The 22,679-nt window shown below is 37.3% G+C and overlaps 1 protein-coding gene across 3 annotated transcripts in view; it reads right to left on the reverse strand.

Annotated features, from left to right (window-relative positions):
- Positions 1-22,679, reverse strand: part of LOC150076273 (CCR4-NOT transcription complex subunit 7-like) — a 153,532-nt gene that overhangs the window by 109,027 nt on the left and 21,826 nt on the right. For all 3 annotated transcript variants that reach the window (XM_090387819.1, XM_090387817.1, XM_090387818.1), the window contains exon 2: positions 6,693-7,009. In XM_090387819.1, the coding sequence (XP_090243945.1) occupies positions 6,693-6,842 (150 nt within the window). In that variant the 5' untranslated portion in view covers positions 6,843-7,009. The remainder of the gene's footprint in view (positions 1-6,692; positions 7,010-22,679) is intronic.

A 22,679-nucleotide genomic window follows, 5' to 3' on the forward strand; every position in this document is an offset into this window, starting at 1 on the left:
CAGCCATTCGTCCATCCCCAAAAACTGTTTGTGTAGTTCTTCAGCAAAATCATTAGCTTTTTGAAGAAGAATTCTATGATTGATTGGTGCATTAAATGAGCTGGCCTGTTAGAACCAAATGAACAGAACTTCCTTTACTGTTTAGCATTTCCCTTCAAGCTTCCTTTTTCTTGTTTCACTAATTCCATTAATGTTTAATGTGTGACGTGATTTTAATAATTTTGATAAAGATGACTGAGGCACTTCAAATATTGCTTAAGTTTAATTTGTAGTATGTTTTTATAATTCATGACTTCTCTTACACTCAAATTCACTCTTTCTTTTTACAAATATTTTTTTGGAGTAGTAAAATTTAAAACACAATAAAAAAGATAAGCATCAATCAATAAGAAAGCACATGGCATGCACAAACTGGAACTAATGTGACACATGTAAGTCAGATACCGAGTAAAAAGTTTATGAAGTTTAGATATAAGAATGAAGAGCAGATTTCAGTGAAGGGGAAACATTTCACCATAATAACTTAAAAACACACAGAATTCCAGCCATCAGTATTATCGCAAATGCAATAAGATAAGAGTTTACTACCTGTTTATAACAGATTGTACAAACAAAAAAGCCCAATAAACTGAAAACTACAAATTGTTTTTAATGTTAGTGGTGACCTCTTGAAATGTGCTTTAGAAAAATATCACAGAGGCATTTAAATTTGATTTTTATAACCAATGATGTAATTCTAAAAAATGATGGAAGTGTAGTGCATTTTATTGATTTGAATCAGTTCTTTGAAATTTGATTCTATAAGTGGCTGATTCTAATAACCAGTGATCACTATAACTGGTGCTTACTGTATATGATAACAGACACTACTCTACAATCTATTCTTGGGTTTATCTTAATAATTAATAATAATTAATTATAAAAAAATAATAATAATAATTAAAAACTGAGACACTGCAATGACAGCTGATTTTGAGAATTCTTTGTCTCTCATCAGACAGTATACAAGGGCCTCGATTAGTAACTTCATGCTGTGATGGTGAATACTGTAGTGAGTCTAAAACAACAGCCAACCTGTGTGTGGGGGAAAAATTTAAAAATTAATGAGATTTATTACAAGTATATTTTAACTTCTGGTAGTAGTGGTAGTGGAATGTGATGCAAGAAAGCAAGTGTATGAGCTTATGCAGCATCAGCCAAAAAAAAAAAAAAATTACAAAACAATCCCCTCTAAATGTTTGTCCAGTTCCTCCTTAAATTTATTTAACCTATCAACTTCCACGACAGATGGAAGTTTGTTCCAGCAATTAACCACCCGCTGGCTAAAGGCAAATTTCTGCACATCTATTCTACATCTGTCCTTTCTCAATTTCAATTTATGCCCCCCTAGGTTCATAATCTGAACAAGTGGAAGAATCCCATCAGAATTCAGCATGCTCAACCCATTCAAGACCTTATACATCTCAATCCGATCACCTTGCAGGTGCCTAGTCTCCAGCTGCTGCAATTTGCAGAACTTAAGCCTCTCCTGGTAAGAGGATCCCTTCATTCCCCTCACCAATCTTGTAGCCCTTCTCTGTTCACGCTCAAGCAAATCTACATCCTTCCTAAAATGAGTCCTCCAGACCTGCGTGCAGTACTCAAGGCATGGCCTGACCATTGCCTTATACAGAGGGACAATCACTTCCTTTTCCCTGCTACCAAAATTCCTATATATCATTGACAACACCCCATGACCTGCCCTGGCAGCCTGTCTGCATTGCTCAGAAAACTTCATATCTAACTGCACAATTACTCCCAAGTCTTTTTCATTTTCTTCCACCTTAAGTGTAGTACCACACAGTTGGTACGTTTCTCTGGGATTACTTCTACCCATATGCAGTACTTTGCATTTTTCAATGTTAAACTTCAGTTGCCACTTCTCAGTTCATCTGTCCAAATTTTCTAGATCCTGTTGCAGTAACACACTGCCATTACTGTTATTAACAACCCTGCCAACCTTTGTATCATCTGCAAACTTTGATACTAAGCCTGGTATACCTTCATCAATATCATTGACAAATATACAAAACAACAGTGGACCTAAAACCAAACCCTGTGAGACTCCACTAATAACATTAGTCCACGAAGAGCAGCACCCACTGATTACCACCCTCTGTCTTCGCCCACTCAACCATCCTTTTATCGATTGTAGCAACTTACCCTTAATACCATTCTGCTCCAATTTGTACAGTAATCTTCCATGCGCAACAGTGTCAAAAGCTTTCCTGAAATCCAAGTATATGATATCAAAATTATTTTTTGCATCCAGTTCCTTTGTAACCACATCATAATAACCAATCAAATTTGTCAGACAAGACTTAGCCTTGACAAACCCATGCTGTGTCTGAATTATTGCTGCAGTCTTGTCTAGATGATCCTGCAATGCATCTTTAACCAGTGACTCCATTATTTTAATCTGCAATGACTTGTGTCACTCTTCGATCCCCCTTTGTGAATTGGGGACACATCTGCACATCTCCAGTCCATGGGGACCTCCCGAGTCCAAGGATGCTCTCATAATTATGGCTAAGGGTTTGCTTACTTCCTTTGCTGTCTCCTTTAATATAACTGGATAGATCCCATCCACCCCAGGGGCCTTTCTTATGTTTAACTTCAACAATTTCTCCTCCACGTTGTTCTCAGTTATTACAAAATCATTACGCACCCTGTTACAATTTGATAACCTTGTGGCATTTTCAAACCTTAATAACTCCTCCTGTGTGAATTTAGATGCAAAATACTCATTCAGTTTGTTTGCTATCTGAGCAGGATCATCAACAGTCAAACCATCAATATCAAGTGGGCCAATCAGATTCATCCCCTTCCCTTTTAGAGTTTATATAAGTAAAGAAATCCTTGCTGTTTTTCTTAGCATCCTTTGCCAAAGATTTCTTGTAATCTGCCTTGACCTGCCTAACCGCCTTTGTGACTTGATTAACATATCATAGGCTTCTGTGTCGCCTAATAATATATATGCATCCCATGCATTTTTCTTCTCTGTCACGAGTCTCATTAGTTCATTTGACAACCATTTTGGCCTAAACCATGAACAATATTTCTTAATAGGTATGAAATGTTTAGTAGCTTCCACTATTAATATATAACACTGCAGCAAATGAGTAAAAATGTAAGACTTTAACACAGGAGTTTAAATAATATTAGGGATACTACCCAGTATTCTATTTTTCTGCTATTCTGTCTGGTAACACCTTGTTCCCAGTGATAACAGTAAGGTTTATGATTACTTCAGAAATTACATAGTTATTCACAGATCAACCTAAAATTACTGACATAATTTTTAATTTGAATAGCATCACCAATGAAGGTAAATGTGATATTCATTTAAAAAAGTCTGTTTTTAACTGACAAAGAGAACCACAAAGAGGAAAGGGACTAGCATCAAGCGAATACCTCTACCTCTTCAACAAAAAATAAATCACACTGGCCAGCAGCACCGAATCCCAACCACCTTCAAAATTAACTTCTACAATCAATACAGAAGAGAATTTCTGCTTCAGATCATACCAACAACAGGCACTATTATTTTAGAAGCCACAGTATATCCCAGGATGAAGACTAACAGTCATAACCAAAAGCAAACTCTTAATATTACTACTTATATATCTAATTTTAACAAGCTTTATCATAATCTATATAATTTATAACCAAAGTATTAGAAATGAAATTGACAAAAACGTATACTTCAACTCAGAATTATCAAGCGTATAATCAAAAGAAGCACCATTCAATAGTATGTCATATAATAATAAAAAACTTTTGAACTGTTATACAACTAAAATATGCATAAAAATTATGTAATTTTATCAATAAATACAAACCAACACCAGTTTCTAATATTCCTATTTAAGTAACTGATTAATGAACTCCTTTTGATGTTCTATTACCCAACTCGTTAAAAATAGCATTGACAAAAATACATTGTACCTTAACTAAGGCAATTATTTTGCATGAAGCGATGGGACTACGCTGAAGATTCACTATTGAACGGTCAGTGCTCTTGCACCATGTTTTGTTTATAGTGAACTGTTCAAGTTGATAATTGGCATTGTTTTAATTGTATCTCATATTGTGAATCAACCTTCACGAGTTGCCGAGGTATTGCACTGCTCTGAATAAGTAACGCTTCACCAGTGGAGAAGACTAATGTTACTTATACTTGAAATTCATTGCTAAAAATTCATTAGCAATGAATTTTTAGCAACGAATTGAAGCTGTATAAGTAACATTAGCAATGTTACTTATACAGCTTGAATTTCACTGCTAAAAGCAATGAATTCCAAACTGTTAATTTTAAACCATGATGAGCAAACCATTTTCAGCCATTATATCAGAATAGATCTTAAAATTTTATAAAAAGTTTACATGTAAATAATATATAAACATGCATATAACGTAAAAACAACACAAGCAATACTGAAAAGCATTCAATCAGTGTGGCAATACCAAGTACTTGTTAATTACATGTGCCTTTACATTTACAACAAGGTGCCTCCGTAGCCAGGTGGGAAGGAGCAGCAGTGTGTGTAGCACATGCTTCTTGATTAGACCGCGGTTCGAGCCCGTCACCACCAAATACAGAGGATGCAGAAAGGTCAGGGAATGACCACCGCATATCCCAGAGCAATATGGCCTTAGTTGCTAATGCTCCTAAAAACCAAATAACAAACAAACACACAAACAACATTTACAACACTCACTAGTTGGCCACTTAAAAATGACTGCTCATATATGTTACAGCACATCACTTGTAGTGCTGTTTTACACATATATGTGATGAGGTAGCAGCTCAGAATTATTGGCTATATAGGCAGGAGGAGTAATCCAACAAATAATGTCACATAATAATATACTTTCATTCTGTCACAAAATAGTTGCACAGAATGTATGTGTAATTTCTGTGTAATTTTTACTAATTAAGCATTCCATTTAACAAGCTATATCATACCCTATATTCTTTTATAGCCTATTTGTAAAAATCCAAACATCTGTAACAAGCCCAGGTTTGTATTTTACTCTGAGCAGTCTAACAAGATAACATGTGGCAGTTGCTAATGAAAAGAAATGAAATGAATTCTAGATAAGAGTTTCTCTTTATTTCTCAAAAATGACTACCTAAAGTGAAATCGAGTAGTAGCATTTATAGAACTAGCCTTTAAAATAATCACAATGCTTTGGCAGCTATTCTAATGAGGTTAATCCTTATTTACAAGGCCCAAGGCATTAGATTATCAATAGGATCCACTTTGGTGGATAACTACAAATTATGTCCAACCCAGTTGATCCCCCTCCCAATACTTTTGCCAATATCAGATTTATGTAATCTGGTGGCCTTAGTACATATAAATATTAAAAGCTAAAAACTTAACTTTCTTTTTTTACCCATTTTCAGTTGGCCTGATCTGGAGGTCCTCTGCAACATCAAAACTGGAGTAACTATGCACTAGTAAATCTGGACTTAACCATCATTTGCAATAGAGAAATATCTGGTTCACTTTTTTTTTTTTTTTTTTTTTCAAGAATAGGCAAAAACAATTTTAGTAGTTGTTTGTGTTTGTTATTTGGTTTTTAGGAGCATTAGCAACTAAGGCCATATTGCTCCGGGATATGCGGTGGTCATTCCCTGACCTTTCCGCATCCTCCGTATTTGGTGGTGACGGGCTCGAACCCCGGTCTAATCAAGAAGCGTGTGCTACGCACTGCTGCTCCTTCCAACCTGGCTACGGAGGCGCCCTATTTTTTTTTTTTTTTTTTTAAGTAGTAGTCAAGTGCCAAGGCATAATAACAAATTATTAATAGCAGTGCAAAACTATAAATCTGCCTTGCCACCAGATTGCTGCTTGATCTTCAAACAACCACATAAAATCAGCCACTGGGCCCCTGAATTCTTGGGTGCCACAAGGTGCCAGACATGGTAGTACAATAGTGTTTTTCACTCACTAATTCCAAACAAGCTAATGTACACTGTGCATTACATTTCAGGCATGTTAGCAAATGGTAATAATTCATAATTGATAACATGGTGTACTGTTAGCCTATGCCAGGGTTCAGCAACCTGTGGCTCTTTGAGCATATAACTGGGGCTCTAACTTTTAGCCCACATGAAACACAATATGAAATGGAGTTAGAGGACTTAAAAATCAAGGACATGCGGAGTGGAAGACTAAAATGCCTCAAAACTGAAATTGAGAATTTGAAGATGCAAAAGCTGCCCAAAACAAAAATATTTGTTTGAACTTCTCTCAGTTTTTGGTTCGATGAATTTCTGCAGGCAAATATTTTTGAACATTAACTATATTAAAAATAAATCAAGAAACCATCTGAACAATGAATCTCTCTCAGCATGTTTAAAGATGAAAATTATGGCATACTTGCGCAATATTGAGACTCGCTCAAGACGTTCAGCAGCAAAAGTCACATTAATTCATACCTAATTGGATGTTTGTTACGTTTTTATCAGTATTAATAAATAATATTTCAGAATATATATATATATTTAATAAAACACCTTCCCACTATTCTATTTCAATGTGACAAGCAGAACTGCAATTCAATAAACAAAAGGACTGCACATTTACCATGCATAGTTTAACTAAGATATAATGGCTATATATAAGTATCATAAAACTTACCATGGCAACATATTTATAAGTTTGCACAATCTGACGAACAACTTTAAATTCATCTTCCATATTACTTGCCCACACATCACAAATCCAAGAAGACTCATTGCCAACGTAATTTATACCATTGCTACCAGGTCCAAGTCCTGCAGCAGGCATTATTAACTTTCATCAATTGCCTTGACACTTTTCCACCCCAGGACACAAAAAAGAATAACCAACTTGGTATAAATACAGAGTTTTGTTCTTTGTAATAGCACAAGATCCTGAACAGATCCAGGATGCTGGCTTCAAAAATCCAATGATTGCAGCTAAGATGTAGAGACCTGTTTAAGAATATAAAAATGATGATTATCACACTAGATAAAAATCAATGTGAAATTACATACCAGGTGTTTGAAAAAGTCACCACCAAATTGATAGGGTAGCTTCTATGATTAATAATGAAAAAAAAAAAGTTCTAATGAACATATGGTCACAAATGCTTCCATCTGAAGTTAGTGCAAATTAAATATCATATATGAACAAATGTAACTTAAAGACAGTAATGTTGCAAATAAGAAAAATCCATTTTAAGAACATTTCTTTAGACCTGATGTAGCCCAGTGGTCAGGAGCGAGAGTGCATATCACGCATTCCTTGAGGGGACCGGGGTTCAAGCCCGTGACTACTAAATATGATAAATATTTGTATTGACGATTTATTGTAAACTCTACTGACTTGGTTGTCGTGCCGGAGTATAAACAGAAAATTTATTTATTCATTGATAAAAATAATACTACAATAGATGTTCAAAATGTAGTCCATTTGTTGCAATACATGCTTAAGCACTTATTATTAGAGATGCTTAAAGTAAAAATTCTGCAAAATTGTATATTTTGTATACCATTGCATACAATAACTATTCTATTCCATAGCTCCTGCCTGTTGTTTCAGTGACACAGACAAGATTTTTTTAAGTGACCCCATTCAAAAAACAGTGAATCAAGAGAAAGCAGCGGGAAAAACACTGGACCACCACGATCAACTCAACGATTTGGATACATGTTATTTAAAAAGTTTGTAACTTGCTGTGTAATATGTGCAGGAGCACCATTATGCATAAAACAAATATCACATCTTAGATTAAGCAACAGGTATAAAAGTTCTGGCAAAGTGGTTTCTAAGAACTGCAAGTGGGCATTTGCATTTAATCTTGGCAGTTCACAGGGGCCTATTAAATGATCACCAATAATTCCAAGCCAAGTCTTGCATGGCACAGTGCATGCTTTGTTACATGGGGATTCTCATCAGCCTGCACATGTGAATTATGATAATTATTATACCACTCCCACCAAATTCTACAAAACAAAATTTGAATTTTGTGTGTGTTTATCCAATAGATAGTGACAAAAATAAATTCATCATACACTGTCTTCTGAATGTAATTCTTGAACAATTTGCTAATGGAACAGATACAGTTGCTGTCTACATAAAAATGTTCCACACAGTGTAATTTCCTACACCTACTCATAGAACAATTCTTCACGTGCTAATGTTCAGATCATTCTCTACAATGTTAAGCACTTCATCAATATCTAAATTGCTTTGCGTTCTCTCCGAATCCCTTAGTGTACACAATATGGCAGTTTCTCGCAAATGTCTGTGGTCAGCTTCAAATGTATTACAATATCGTTGAGGAAATCGTCTCACATACAAATGTACAGCTTCCCATATACCATTTCATAAATTAAATGCATATCTGCATACTCTGTTTGTAAACTCCATTTTCAAATAAATTCAAGTAGCTAACAAAAATACAACAAAACATGAATAATGAACAAACCCTTTGACTCTTCAAGTACTATATGCATACTAGCCAGCTCAGGTAATATGTTGTCAGAAGACTGGCAAGAGCAGGAGGACCTAAGAAGTGGAGGTAAAACAGCCACTGTAGTGAAGTTGTTACTTCATAAAGCAAAGTGTTAAAAAGGCTAGTATATTTCAAATTTACTTTACTGGTAACCTTTATTCTGCAATAACTTCAGATGGGAGCATTTTAACCATATGTTCACTAGAACTTTTTTTTTCTCATTTTTAATCATAGACACTACCCTATCAACTTGGTGTTGACTTTTTCAAACACCCTGTATAATGCACTTCATATGAATAAAAGATTTTTTGTTTATTACATGTACAGGGCAACCTGTAGGCAATAAAAGATATTTGTAGCAGACAGTAACTGCCCAACCTGTAACAAATGTGTCACACAAGTGACCTAATAGCTGTGCCTTGTCAATGACAAACCAATCACCTTTCGAAAAAAAAATAACTTAAAAAAAATTATACATCTGATTTTCAAAATCAGAAATACAGTTAAATACATACAGTTTAAATTCCACTTTTATTGTCAGAAGTTATAACCCAGGTTTCAATGTGATGGGAGCCTATGATTCATATTTACTGCGTATTAGCATTATTTTAATGTACAAAGGGATGTTAGTAAGCTCCTAATGGTCGATTCTATATGAATGAATGTAGATTCATTAATCTGCATTAAATTTCTTTTATAAATGTAAAATTGTTTTTATTTATTTTATTATAAGTGCTTAGCATAAATTTCCTTTATATAAGCACCAGGAGCAGCTCAGCAAGCAAAGTTTATTGATTTGTAGCTTCTGGATCTGCCCCTACAAATCACAAGAGGCATTTCAACGTGATATGTGGTGTGCTGCAGAAATCTTTTAGCCATCCCTAATTGAAACCATGCAGAAAAAATTGGCTTACTAATGACACAAACATCTTTTATGCAATGAAAGTAGATACAACCAGTGTAGATGAATGATCATGTAGTGTTGGCAGAGCTATCCTACAAAAACAATACAATCAAGGAGGAATGTCTTTGTGTATGTTTTGTGCAAGGAGTATGAGGAAATTGAAATGTCCATCAGAATGTCAAGTTCAAGTTCACACTTGACATTCCGATGGACATTTATGACAGCTTGAAGAACAGGGTGGATGCCCTCAAAGGAATTAAAATGGCGGGACCATCATGCTCTCAGCTGCCCAACTCAATGCTAAGGCCCTGACTTATGCATATAGCAACACAGTGGCAATCCCCAAGAGCAGTTATTGTCGGGGACTCTGCTGTCAGGGAAATATATTGTACAAAAAGAACGGCTGAAATAGGACCAAGGCATGTCTGCCAGGGGCAAAAGTATATGACATTGTGGAGCAGAAATATCTTTTAAGTGTACGAAAGATGATATTGCTGTACACGTGGCACTAATGACATTACGAATAGAAGATCTGAGGACATACTTAACAAGTACAGGGCAACATTGGGAAAAATTCTGCGAATTAGGATTAAAACTGAAAGTGTCTGCAATCCTGCGCAGACACAATAAGAGGGAGTACATGTTGAGAGCCGTGCCAATCAATTCAGACCAGAAGAGACTGAGCTCATGGGGCAATATTTTTCTCAGTGTGGTCTGTGCATCTTAACAGGAGACTTTACAAGAATGAGATACACTTAAATAGAAGGGATGCAAGAATATTTGCTGATGCTATCAAGGCAGTGTGAGGTGAGTTGGAAATCTGATAGCTTGGGGGGTAACACAGACTAAATGATTAAATAGAGCCACAAGTAGAGGTGAAAATGATTCTCGCACTGCTCTATTAGAAGAAGAAGCAGCCTGAAAAGCAGAGTTGGGGATTTCAAGGCCTGCTGTGGATTGGGGAACAACTGAATACATGGGCTGTGTTAGGATAACTAAAAGTAAGAACAGGTGCAGGTATATCTTCATGTACACCAATGCTAAGAGCATAGTAAATAAATTTGATGAATTGTAAGTACTAATTAGGTCCTCGTGCACACATTGTGGGGATAACAGAGACAGTGCCACACTGACATAAGGGAGGCAGAATACAGGGAGGGCGATGTGTTCAGAAAGGACAGGAGGGGGATATCCTCAATTTTTGAGGCAATTAAATTAAGTCAGTGCAAATAATCAACACGGGTAGTCAGTGCAATGCTGGGTCAGTTTGGTGTGACATAAGAACTAGGAAAACAAAAATGTGAGTAGAAATGTGTTATAGGCCAAATGACTATGATGAGTATAACCAAATACTATACAGAGAAATAGACCATGCCAGTAAATCAGAATGGCTTTTAATGGGAGAATTTAAACTTTCAGATATTGAAGACCTTGTGGGTTGGTCACTCACACAATAGCAAGATTTTTGAGGATTTATTAGATGATTGTTTTCAATAGCAGCATGTTACAGAGGCAAAACAAGAGGAAGTAATACTCTTGACCTGATTACCAGCAGCAGATCTCCAGGCATTAAGAATCTTAAGGTAAAAGTCTTTGAGGCTGTCGCAGACATTCTCTCAGATATGCCAGACAAGCTGTACTTCCTACCTGCGAGTCTAAAACACTGATGGAACTGATATTCGGGTGACACTCAAGTCAAGTGGACCCAATTTCGGTGAAGTCCGGACGGTCTGTGACAGCCAAATCCTCTACTTGCACCTTCACGATGGTTGGACTGTTAGTAATCCTGGGTATAACCTCCATGCAAAAGTGCATGGTGGGTGACCACCCAGGTGTGAACCAACATAAGCAGGGGTCGAGGTATGGTGCCCACACCACATGGAGGAATGCCACCCCTCTATGTCACCAGGCAGTACTAGGTGGTAGATGACTCTAATCAACCGGTGCAATACCACCACTTTTCTTATTAGAGGCTTGAAGTGGTGGAACCCATGTTTAGTCTCTAGAGATAAGTTCTGGTCAACCCTTCCCTATCTCTTCCATCATGCAGTATGATTGATGACTTTTGAGGTTATGATGAACATTGTGGCAAGATCCAATCTTCCTTACATTTAAAGGGTACAGCTCTAAAACGGTATTCACAGATCAGCTGCTAGTGAGGACAGTGGACCGAATCTATTGGTAACTCTCTAGGAGGCTTCCGGATCAGCTAGTGTATAATCTTGTTACCTCTACTCTGCCAGATAGTGACTGGAGGGAGTCCAAGTAGTGTGTATGCGGGGAGCATTGTCGAGGCCACGTTATGTCAAGGATCTAGGTATATTCTTATTGGTATACGCCATATCCAAAAATTTCATTACTTCATACAGCATGTCCCACCCACTTTTTCTTACTATTGAATACACCATGAATTGTCAAACTAATAGAGCAAGCTTATCTGCAAAAAGATCTAAACCTCCCAAGCACTTCCTAATTCATTTCACAAATATACGTGGTCTCAATTCTAATCTCAACGATGTCCATTTCCACTTGCACTCTGCCAAACCCCATGTACTTTTTCTGACAGAATCTCAGTTATCGGTTGATTCAACAACTGCTCATCTCAGATGCCCAAATTATTCGTTGTATGATTCCTTTCGCCTCAAAGGTGGTACTTGTGCATAGGTCCGTTCTGATATTCCCTGTCAGAGACTTGGCAATTTGGAATCTCCTCTTTTTGATCTTCTCTGGCTTAAAATCTCTCTACCTCATTGTGTCAAATCATGTTGTCTCTACCGTTCTCCCAACTCCGCTAATCACTTGGAGCTCTTTGACTTCCTCTCTTTGCAACTTGACGTTCTCCAGTCCAAACTTTCCTAAGAGTGAGGTAATTTTCCTTGGTGATTTTAATGTTCACAACTCCAGCTGGCTTCCATTTTCTAGTCACACCGACCCAGCTGGTCGAGATGCTGAGGCTTTTGAATTACTAATGACCTTGCACAGATTGTTCATTTACCTACAAGAATACCAGACAATCCTAAACATACAGCCAATACGCTTGATCTTTTTCTTACAAACAACCTTTCTAAGTACACAGTCGAAGTGAGAGGTCCTTTAGGCACTTCAGATCACAACTTAGTGATTGTCTCTTCTCCAATGGAACCGTTATCTCATGGCTATTCCCAACCTCGTATTGTTTGGCATTACAAGAATGCAAAATGGGATGACCTGCGAGACTTCTTTTCTTCTTTTCCTTGGTCGGAATACTGTTTCAAAACTTCTGATGTCAAAGTTTGCTCAGATCGTATAAGTTAAATTATTCTTGCAGGAATGGAATCCTTTATCCCACACTCCACTCTAAAATCTCGTCCTTTAAATAAACCTTGGTTTTCCAATAAATGTGCTAAGACTGTTCAAGAGAAGAACGTTGCATATCGTAATTGGCTTGTTTCTAATTCTTCAGTTTCATTTTCTGTCTACACCAAAGCTCACAACAATTGTAAAGCAGTTATTAATCAGTCCAAACTAGAGTTTGAACAGGCTAAGAGTAGAAAACTTGCTTCTTGTCCTAATGTTAGCTGAGCATTCTGGTCTCTTGCCAAAGCTATTGGCCGCAACTTTTGCCCATTTCTGCTCCCACCTCTGTCCAAAGTAGATGGTTCTGTTGTCACTTCAGCCCAAGGATAAAGCTGACCTGCTAGCATCCCATTTTTCTTCCAGCTCATGTATTAATGATCTTGATAAAACACCTCCCACCATTCCCAACACGCTCCATTCAATACCTCCTGTGGTCTTCCGTCAAAAGGATTTTGACGAATCTTGATGCTAAGAGAAAATGAAGAATCGGAAAGCCCCGGGGGAAGATGAAGTTACTGTAGAGTTGTTAAAATTGGGAGGCAGAGACATAACACAAAAACTGGCAAGGCTCTTCACAAAGTGCATTAGAAAAGGTGTGATGCCTAAGCAGTGGAATAATGCAATCATAGTTTTGCTGCATAAGAAAGGAGATAAATCAGAAATTGGAAATTATAGACCAATTAGCTTGTTATCCCATATCTACAAGTTGTTCACAAGAGTCATTACTAACAAATTAGAAAGAATACTTGATGAGAATCAACCGAAAGAGCAAGCTGGCTTTAGGACAGGATTCTCAACTATGGATCACCTTCACGTAATATCACAGCTAATGGAGAAAGCAAATGAATATAAAACACCATTATGCCTGTCATTTGTGGATTATGAAAAGGCATTTGACTCCATACAGCATAAGGCAATGTTTCGGGCACTGGAAAGACAAGGCATAGATACTCCATATATTATGATTTTGAAGAAAATATATGAGAGTGCTACATCCTTTATTAGACTAGACAAAGACAGTAGCAAATTTAAAATCGAGAAAGGAGTTCGACAAGGAGACACAATATCTCTGAAGCTGTTTACTGCTGCCCTTGAGGAAGCTTTCAGAAGATTAGACTGGTAGCAGAAAGGAGTCAATGTGAACGGAGAGTACCTAAACCATTTACGATTTGCAGATGACATTGTGGTCATAAGCCACGATCCCAAAGAATTAGAGGAAAATCTTAATCAGTTATGCACAGTTAGTAAGGATTTTGGACTAAAGATGAATATGGCTAAAACAAAAGTAATGATGAACAAGTATGCCACGGAAAGGGAAATAATGATTGAAGGAGAAGTAATTGAAAAGGTGGAGTCATATACTTATCTGGGACAAGTTATTAGCTGTAATAATGATAAATGGCTGGAAGTCAAGAGAAGAATAAATTTTGGATGGATAGCATTCAGGAAATATAGTCACATACTGAAGAGCAATATCCCAGTTTGTCTGAAACGTAAAATAATGAATCAATGTATACTCCCACCATGACTTATGGAAGTGAAACTTGGGCACTCACCAAAAGAATGGAAGAGAAGCTAAGAACTACACAGCGAAGAATGGAACAAATTATATTGGGAATCAGACTGTTAGATAAGAAGAGAAACACATGGATTAGGCAGCAAACTCAAGTAAAGGACATTCTTATCAAAACTAAAGAACTAAAATGGTCTTGGGCAGGACACATAGCTCGAAGACATGATGACAGATGGACTAAGAAAATAACAGAATGGTACCCAAGAGGAGCTAGAAGAAAACCTGGAAGACAAAGGCGGAGATGGATAGATGAAATTCATGAGTTTTTGAGTAGTAAATGGATGGCCAGTGCTCAAAACAGAAGGAACTGGAAAGTTGCTGGAGAGGCCTTCATCCTGCAGTGGATTGAAAATGGCTGATGATGATGATGATGATGCTAAGAAAGCTCCAGGTCTCGATGGTATTTCTCCACTTCTTCTCAAAACCTGTGCTCCTGAACTTACTCCTATTCTTTGCCGCCTTTTTTCACTTTCTTATTCGAAAGGTGTTTTTTTCGGCTTGGAAATTTGCTCATATCCAGCCAGTTCCTAAAAAGGGTGACAAATCCCTCCCATCCAATTATCGTCCCATTGCAATTACTTCTACTCTTTCTAAAGTAATGGAGAAATCAATTAACCGCCAACTCTTAAACTACCTAGAAACCTTCCGTCTGATCAACGATCGCCAGTATGGATTCCGTCAGTGTCGATCCACTGGTGATATTGTGGCTTATGTTACCCATTTATGGACTAATTCAATGGAAAGGTTTGGTGAAACACAAGTAGTTGCTCTTGACATCTCAAAGGCTTTCGATCATGTTTGGCATAAAGGTCTTCTAAACAAGCTTCCATCTTATGGTTTGCCAACTGTTTTTAGTAATTGGTTATCCAGTTTTCTCTCTGATTGCTCACAGAGGTTGATGGTAGATGGCTCTCTGTCTTCTAACTTCTCCACTAATGCCGGTGTCCCCCAAGGTCCAGTTCTTTCTCCCACTCTTTTCCTCTTATATATTAATGACCTTCCATTGTCTGGAAATCCTATCCATAGTTTTGCTGATGATAGCACACTGCATTCCACTTTCCATTTTGAGAAACCTTGTCCTGCTCAATCAGCTTAAACTTCTCGAAAATCTGCTACTAATCCCTTAAATGCCCGATCTTCAGGTAATTCTCCAGTGGGGCAAAGACAACTTAGTTGATTTCAACCCTTCTAAAACTCAGTCTTCTTGTCTTATATCTCGCAAAAAGGATTCTTCTGCTCCTATGCTTATCTTTAGTGACACTCTGATTTCTAGGCAAAATGATATATCTCTTTGGGGATTACCCTGACTTGCAATCTCTCTTGGCACAATCACATTACAAATATCGCTTCCTCTGCATCTAAAAAACTTGGTTTTCTCTTTCGCTCTTGGCGTTTCTTTTCTTCCAAACAGCTGCTCACTCTGTATAAATCGCAAATCCGCCCAGCCATGGAATATTGTTCCCACTTCTGGGGTGGTGCCCCCAAAACCTCTCTCAGGCTTCTTTATTCCATTCAGAAGAGGGCAGTTAAGTTAATTAATGATTCATCTCTAACAGTTTCTCCACTCGCTGTCTCATAGAGGTACTGTTTCTGCTGCATGCCTCTTCTACAGATACTTCGGTACTGTTCTTCTGAATTGGCTTCTATAATTCCCGCTCCCTCTTTCTAAACAGTCCGAACACTTGCCACCACCAGCCAACATCCATTTACTGTCCAACTTCAAACTTACAGAACCAATTTTTCATCTTCTTCGTTTATTAATTCAACTGCCGTTTTCTGGAACAACCTTCCTTCATAAGTATTTCCTGAAAATTAGTCTACAGAAGTTCAAGTCCAATGTCAACAAATATCTTCTTTCGTCTTCTCAATCTCCAACCTAAGCACAGTACTAAGTACTATAGGTTCTAATACCTCTCGTGTTTGGGGTTTACATAAAAAAAAAAAAAAAAAAAAAAAAAGACTCTGCGTGGCAGTGATCAGTGTGCTAATGTGGGATTTACTAAAAGATGTAAACTGCAGTCAAGTGTAAAAGGGAAGGGTTTTTGCTTTCATAAGGATGATTACAGTGGTCTCAGACAGTTTTTAAATTATATACAGTAGAATCATCTGATGATGTTTCCAACAACAAATTCTAAATGGTAAGCGTTTGGGGAAGTAATCTAGAAACTATGAGCCTTTTCGTGCCAACTAAGAAATATCATTCAAGCTTAGACCTAAATGGATATCAGATGAACTGATGAGACTTGTGACAGAAAAGAAAAATGCATGGGATGCACATAAATTATCAGGTGATACAGAGGCAGATGAGATATCCCTGTCTAAAGCAGATTACAAATCCTTGGAAAAGAATGCCAAGAAAAGCATTAAGATGGTTTAACTGTTGATGATCCAGCTCAGGTTACTGACAAACAATGAGGAATTTGCATCTACATTCACGTATGAAGAATTCTGTAGGGAAGTGGAGGACAGAACTTTATTAAACTCTAACAGGGAGCTTCAAGATTATGTAATAACTGAGAGCAAAGCAGAGGAGAAATTGAAGTTAAACATAAAAAGGCACCTGGGGTGGATGATATCTATCCAATTATATTAAGGGAGGCAGCAAAGGAGGTAAGCAAACCCTTAGGTATAATTATGAGAGCATCTTTGGATTTAGTTCCATATAGACTGGAGATGCGCAAAAGTATCCCATTTCACAAAGGAGGGATCAAGAGGTGACATGTGTAATTACAGACCTGTTTACTTAACCTCTGTTTCAGAGAAAATAATAGAGTCTCTGGTTAAAGAAGTAATGCAGGGCATCTAGACGGGAATGCAATTATACTTAAATCATAGCACGGATTTGTTAAGGGGCAGTCTTGTCTTACAAATCCCTTGGATACTGTAATGCAGTAACAAATGAGCTGAATGCAAAAAAAAAAAAAAATAATAATAATAATTCTGATACGATATACTTGGATTTCAGGAAAGCTCTTGATACTGCTGCACATTAAAAGATTGTTGTACAAATTGGAGCAGTGTGGCATTAAGGGCAAGTTACTGCATTAGATAAATGAATAGTTGAGTGGAAGAACACAGGGTGGTTTTTAATGGATACTGCTCTTAATGGACTAATGTTATTAGTAGAGTTCCCAGGGTTCAATTCTGGGCCTATTTTTGTTTTCTATATTTATTAAAGATACTGATGAAGGTATATCAGGTTTAATGTCTAAGTTTGCAGATGACACAAAGATTGGCAGTGTGGTTAATGACAGTAACAATGGTATGCTACCAGAATAAGATCTAGAAAATTTAGGCAAATATGGACACCAGTAATCTAAGATTAACATATCGTGTGACACTATACTCGGGAAATTGTAAAATGAAAAAAAAAAAAAAAAAAATCTATTTAATTGTGCAGTCAGATATGAAGTTCTCTGAGCAATACAGATAGGACAGCCTGTCTGTATTGCACTAGCAAAGTTCCTGTATGTCAATGACATACAGAAACTTTGCTAGTGGGATTAATGAGATGATTATCCCACTGCATAAGGCAATAGGCCACATCTTAAGTACTGCATATAGGTCTGGAGGCCTCATTTTTGAAGCATATATCAGCTGGAATGGATGTAGAGAAGGACAAAGAGAATGAAAGGGTGGTCTTACCAAGAAAGGCATCAGTTCTGCAAACTGTAGCAACTGGAGGCTTGGCCTCTGTAAGGTGATCTGATCGAGGTGTTTAAGGCTTTGAACTGATTGAGCAAAGCTCAATGCTAATGGCATCCCTCCTCTTGCTCAGACTACACGAGGTGTCATAAATTCAAATTGAGGAAGGATGGCTGCAGGATAGATATGTTGAGATTTGTCTTTAGCCAGTAGGTGATTGTTGGGACAAACTTCCAGTTTTTTATGGGAGTGGATAATTTGAATAAAATCAAGACAGGAGTAGACAAATTATTAGAGGGGATGAAGAGGTGATATGGGAAGGTTTTTTTTTTTTTAGCTGATGCTTTATAAGCTTGTTTTCTTTCCTCATTTGCCACTACTAATAATTACTATGCCTTTGCTGCAAATTTCAAGTATGACAATTGTTGGCAAAATCACTCTTGCTATGGAAGATAGACACACAAAATGCAGATTCTTCTACAGCAGTCACGACAACTGTTGTACGATTCTCACGTCTGGTGAGTATGGGATTGGAACACCCAGGTGGGTGTTCCAATCTGGATATCATCTGAATGAGCTGGATATCATCATTCTTCTCTTTCTTGGTGACTCCATTCTACTTCTGACTCTCTCTCTCAGGGTAACTCGGAAATTTTTTTTTTTTTTTTTTTTGTCAGTGCAGCATAAGCCTTAGGCTTCCTTGCACTATAAGGCTAGCAATAATAATAATAATAATAAGATATTCCATGGGCACAATGACAAAGTGCTCTAATCCCTCCTACAATGGCTTTCTTACAAGCTATATATGCTGCACTAGTCATACTTGTTAATTCCATGCAATCCCCAATATACAAACTTTATTCTATGGTTTCTGGCTAAGATGGAGGTGGATAACATTTGGCCTTGGAGAATTTTATGGATCTTGATGCTCATTTCTGGCTAAGCACTGTTATGAATACTCATTACCGTTGGGTAGGGGAAGGTCACCTCCACATATTATTGATGGAATTCTACAGTGCTCTTATGTTATTGTTTGGTGTGGGTTCATGGCAGACTTCTTAACTGGGCCACTCTTCTTTGAAGTTTCAAGTATATGATCCTGAAATCCCTGTGATATCTGGTTATGGGGGATATCTCCAAGGACAAGGCTTATCTAACTAATATTGAGTGACAGGCTGACTTGAAGGAAAGCATCACAAGACATTGCCAACATTCTCTAACATGCTTCGGACAACAGTTCCAAAGATCAGTACTAGGACCACTGTTGTTTTGATTTTCTTAAGCAAGGTAAATGCAGAGATACAGGATGTACTGGAAAAATTTGTAATGATGTCAAGCTCAATATAACATTAATGATCAGCACCAAGCAGCACTTCTTCAGGACAACTTAGACTTCAGGGATGGTCAGAAAACTGACATCTATGTTTTAATGAAGCAAAAATGCATGGTCTTGCATTTGGGGAATAGCAACTCCAAAATAACTTTTACATTTGGTGGGGTTGAATTCAAAATAGTAGAGGAGGAAAGGAATTTGGTAGTTACAATATGGTTCAGACATTAAGTTCTCCAAACAATAGACAAGTGGCAAGGAAGTCCCATGGTGTCATATTGAGTGTCATATTGAGCTGTCATATTGAGTCCCATGGTGTCATCATCCTACTGTATAAAGCAATTATAAGACTGCACTTGGAATACTGTGTTCAAGTATGGAGGCCACACCATAAAATACACATTGTGCTTCTTGAAGGGGATCCAAAGATAGGCAACAAGACCTGGGGAGATGAGAAAGAAACTGTAAGAGGACCAACTTTGAATATGTGGACTACAGAGCTTGCTAGCTACGTACATTAGACTAGACTTAACTGAAGTGAATAAGGCTCTCAGAGAAGAGAGTAAAGAAATGAATGAGGGTGAAATTTTCACTGTTATAATTTCAGAACTAGGAGGCCATAAATTCAAATTATGGAATAGAAGATTTAGACTGGATTTCTGGAAGCAATCTTTTAGCAGGTAATCATCTTTCAGTTATTAGTGAGTTGTTGATTACTAGAATAAGCAACTTCCATGGGTTGTGAGCTTGACAGCTTGGGACCATTCAAAGGTTGACTGGATAAGTAGCTATATGAGAGTCGAATCCGTAGTTATTTTATTATTTATTTATTTTTACTTTTTTTGGCAACAAAAAAAATATATATATAAATATAGATGCAGCAAAAGTCTTTGGCTTCCTTGCTTCGTACAACTAATACCAATGCTCTACTACATTTCTATCACATCTGCAATACAAATGGTTATTTGTAGAAGAATAAGAAAATTTACATCAATATGATAAGGTAGAACACTTCCATATGATACTCTCCCGAAATTAAAACTTTATTTCTGTACCATACGTTGAGCAGTGGCACAAGCAGCTTAACAGATTCTTTAAAGATACCAAATTTAAGATTGTGGCCAGACCAATACAAAAATTACATGCTATACTGAACAATTGCTCAGTCCTTTCCTCTTTCGCAACACAAATAAATGACTTGGTATACATTTCTTATAGTGATTGCGACTCATCTTATGAAGGAGCTATGCAATTCCTGTTGAATGTTCGCATAAAACAGCATGTCCCCAGTTCGTGCTTCTCATTTAGCAGTGTCAGAATTAACCTTTCATGCCGTTAATGAAAAACATACATTTTTATTTAACGAGACCAAAATACTTAGTGTCCAACGTAACTTACCGGTGAAGTTAAATTATATGAGAATTCTATTAACGTTCGCTGTCCATATCTAATCTCCGATTCGTGGTCTTTTGCACGCATACATGAAGACAAATAATCACGGCCTTTCACGTGCATGTGCGAGGAATAATCTCTCTATTTAAGCTCACAAACTCCGTAATTTCCATTCCTATGATCACGACATACAGTCAAAAAGCATTGTCTGCTTCAGGAAGGAAACAGTTTTTCAAAATTTGCGTTTAACTTTAATTTTTTAAATTCCTTTTTGAATTTTAATTAATTTTTGAATTGTTTTCAATTGATTTTTTACTGTAATCATTTTGTGTTAATCTTTTATTCGTTTTATTTCTGAAGAGTATCATATAAAGTGTTCTACATATCATATTGAGGTAAATTTCTCTTATTCTTCTACAAATATTGATATCAGCGTAGAATGTATTGAGCACCATAGCTCTGTTCTATACTAACAAATGGTTATTACATCAAGAAGTTTCCATTTCACAACCTGCAGCTTCCTCAATCTTGTACTGTTACGTTATCAAATACCGTTCCCCATGTATAAGATGCACCCTTTTTCGAAAAATTTGGGTTCTAAAAACTGGGTGCGTCTTATACAGTGGTTGTAGATTTTTTTTTACTTGCATTTCCCGCTTGTCTTTGCGCTCATTGTTTCGCACTTGTTACCTGTATATTAGGTTACGTTTTGCCATGTTATGCCCAGAAATTGCTCAGAAAAGATTTTCGTACAGTGCCGAATTCAAGTTAAAAGTGATCCAGTTTGCAAAAGTGAATGGAAATCGTGCTGCTAAACGTAAGTTTGGTCCTCCTCCAACTGAGAAAACAATCCGAGACTGGCTACGGGAAGAAGAAACCCTACTGAAAATGCCACGGCAGAAGAAGGCCATGAGAGGCAAGTCAGCAAAATGGCCTGATTTAGAGAGGGAATTGAAGATATGGATTGAAGAGCAAAGGGCAATTGGAATTCCTGTGTCCACAAAATGGTTCAGCATGAGGCAAGAAGAATTGCTGATGAAAAAGAAGTTACTGATTTCAAAGGAGGACGCAATTGGTGCTTCAGGTTCATGAAATGGAATGGACTAAGCATGCGTACACGCACCAGACTTGCCCAAAAGATGCCAGAAAGCTATGAGCAGAAGGTCCTTGAATTTCATCGTTTTGTCATTCAATGTTGGAAGACATTAGTTTGAGTTGGGACAGATTGCAAATATGGAAGAAGTCCCCCTTCAATTTGATGCCCCAAGTAACAGAACTGTTGATAAGAAGGGGTGAAAACTAACTGTGAAGACAAGTGGACATGAAAAGAGCCATTATACAGTTGTTCTGATGGAACCACACTGATTTTCAAACACAAAACAATGCCAAAAGAAGACATTCCTCGAGGAGTGATTGTCCACGTTCATGACAAGGGTTGGATGGATCAGGATGGGATGAAGATCTGGTTTGAGAAAGTTTGGAGCAGGAGACCAGGTGGGCTCTTACGCAAACCTGCCCTATTGGTGCTTGATCAGTTCAGGGCACACATAACAAAAAACACAAAGAAGATTGCTGCAGAGCAAAAAACAAAACTTGCCGTCATACCTGGAGGCTTGACATCCCAGCTCCAACCATTTGATGTCAGCATTAACAAACTCTTCAAAGCTGCCATGAGACGAATGGAACCAATGGATGAAGTCTTCTGGGGACAATTTGACACCAGCAGGAAGAGTGAAGAAACCAACTATAGGAGAAGTTTGTACCTGGGTGAAAAGATCCTGGGATAATATCAAGATTGAGATCGTTGTCAAGTCATTTAAGAAGTGTGGCATTTCAAATGCCATAGATGGAACTGAGGACAAAGCAATATACGAAGACAGTGATTCGTCATCAGACACAGATGAGGACAAGCTAATGGATGGGAGTTTTGACAGTGATGAGCGTTGTATGAATTTTATAATGAA

This window comes from Mastigoproctus giganteus, chromosome 13 (assembly GCF_048544385.1).
Source record: "Mastigoproctus giganteus isolate SK-2022 chromosome 13, ASM4854438v1, whole genome shotgun sequence".
NCBI classification, from domain to species: domain Eukaryota; kingdom Metazoa; phylum Arthropoda; class Arachnida; order Uropygi; family Thelyphonidae; genus Mastigoproctus; species Mastigoproctus giganteus.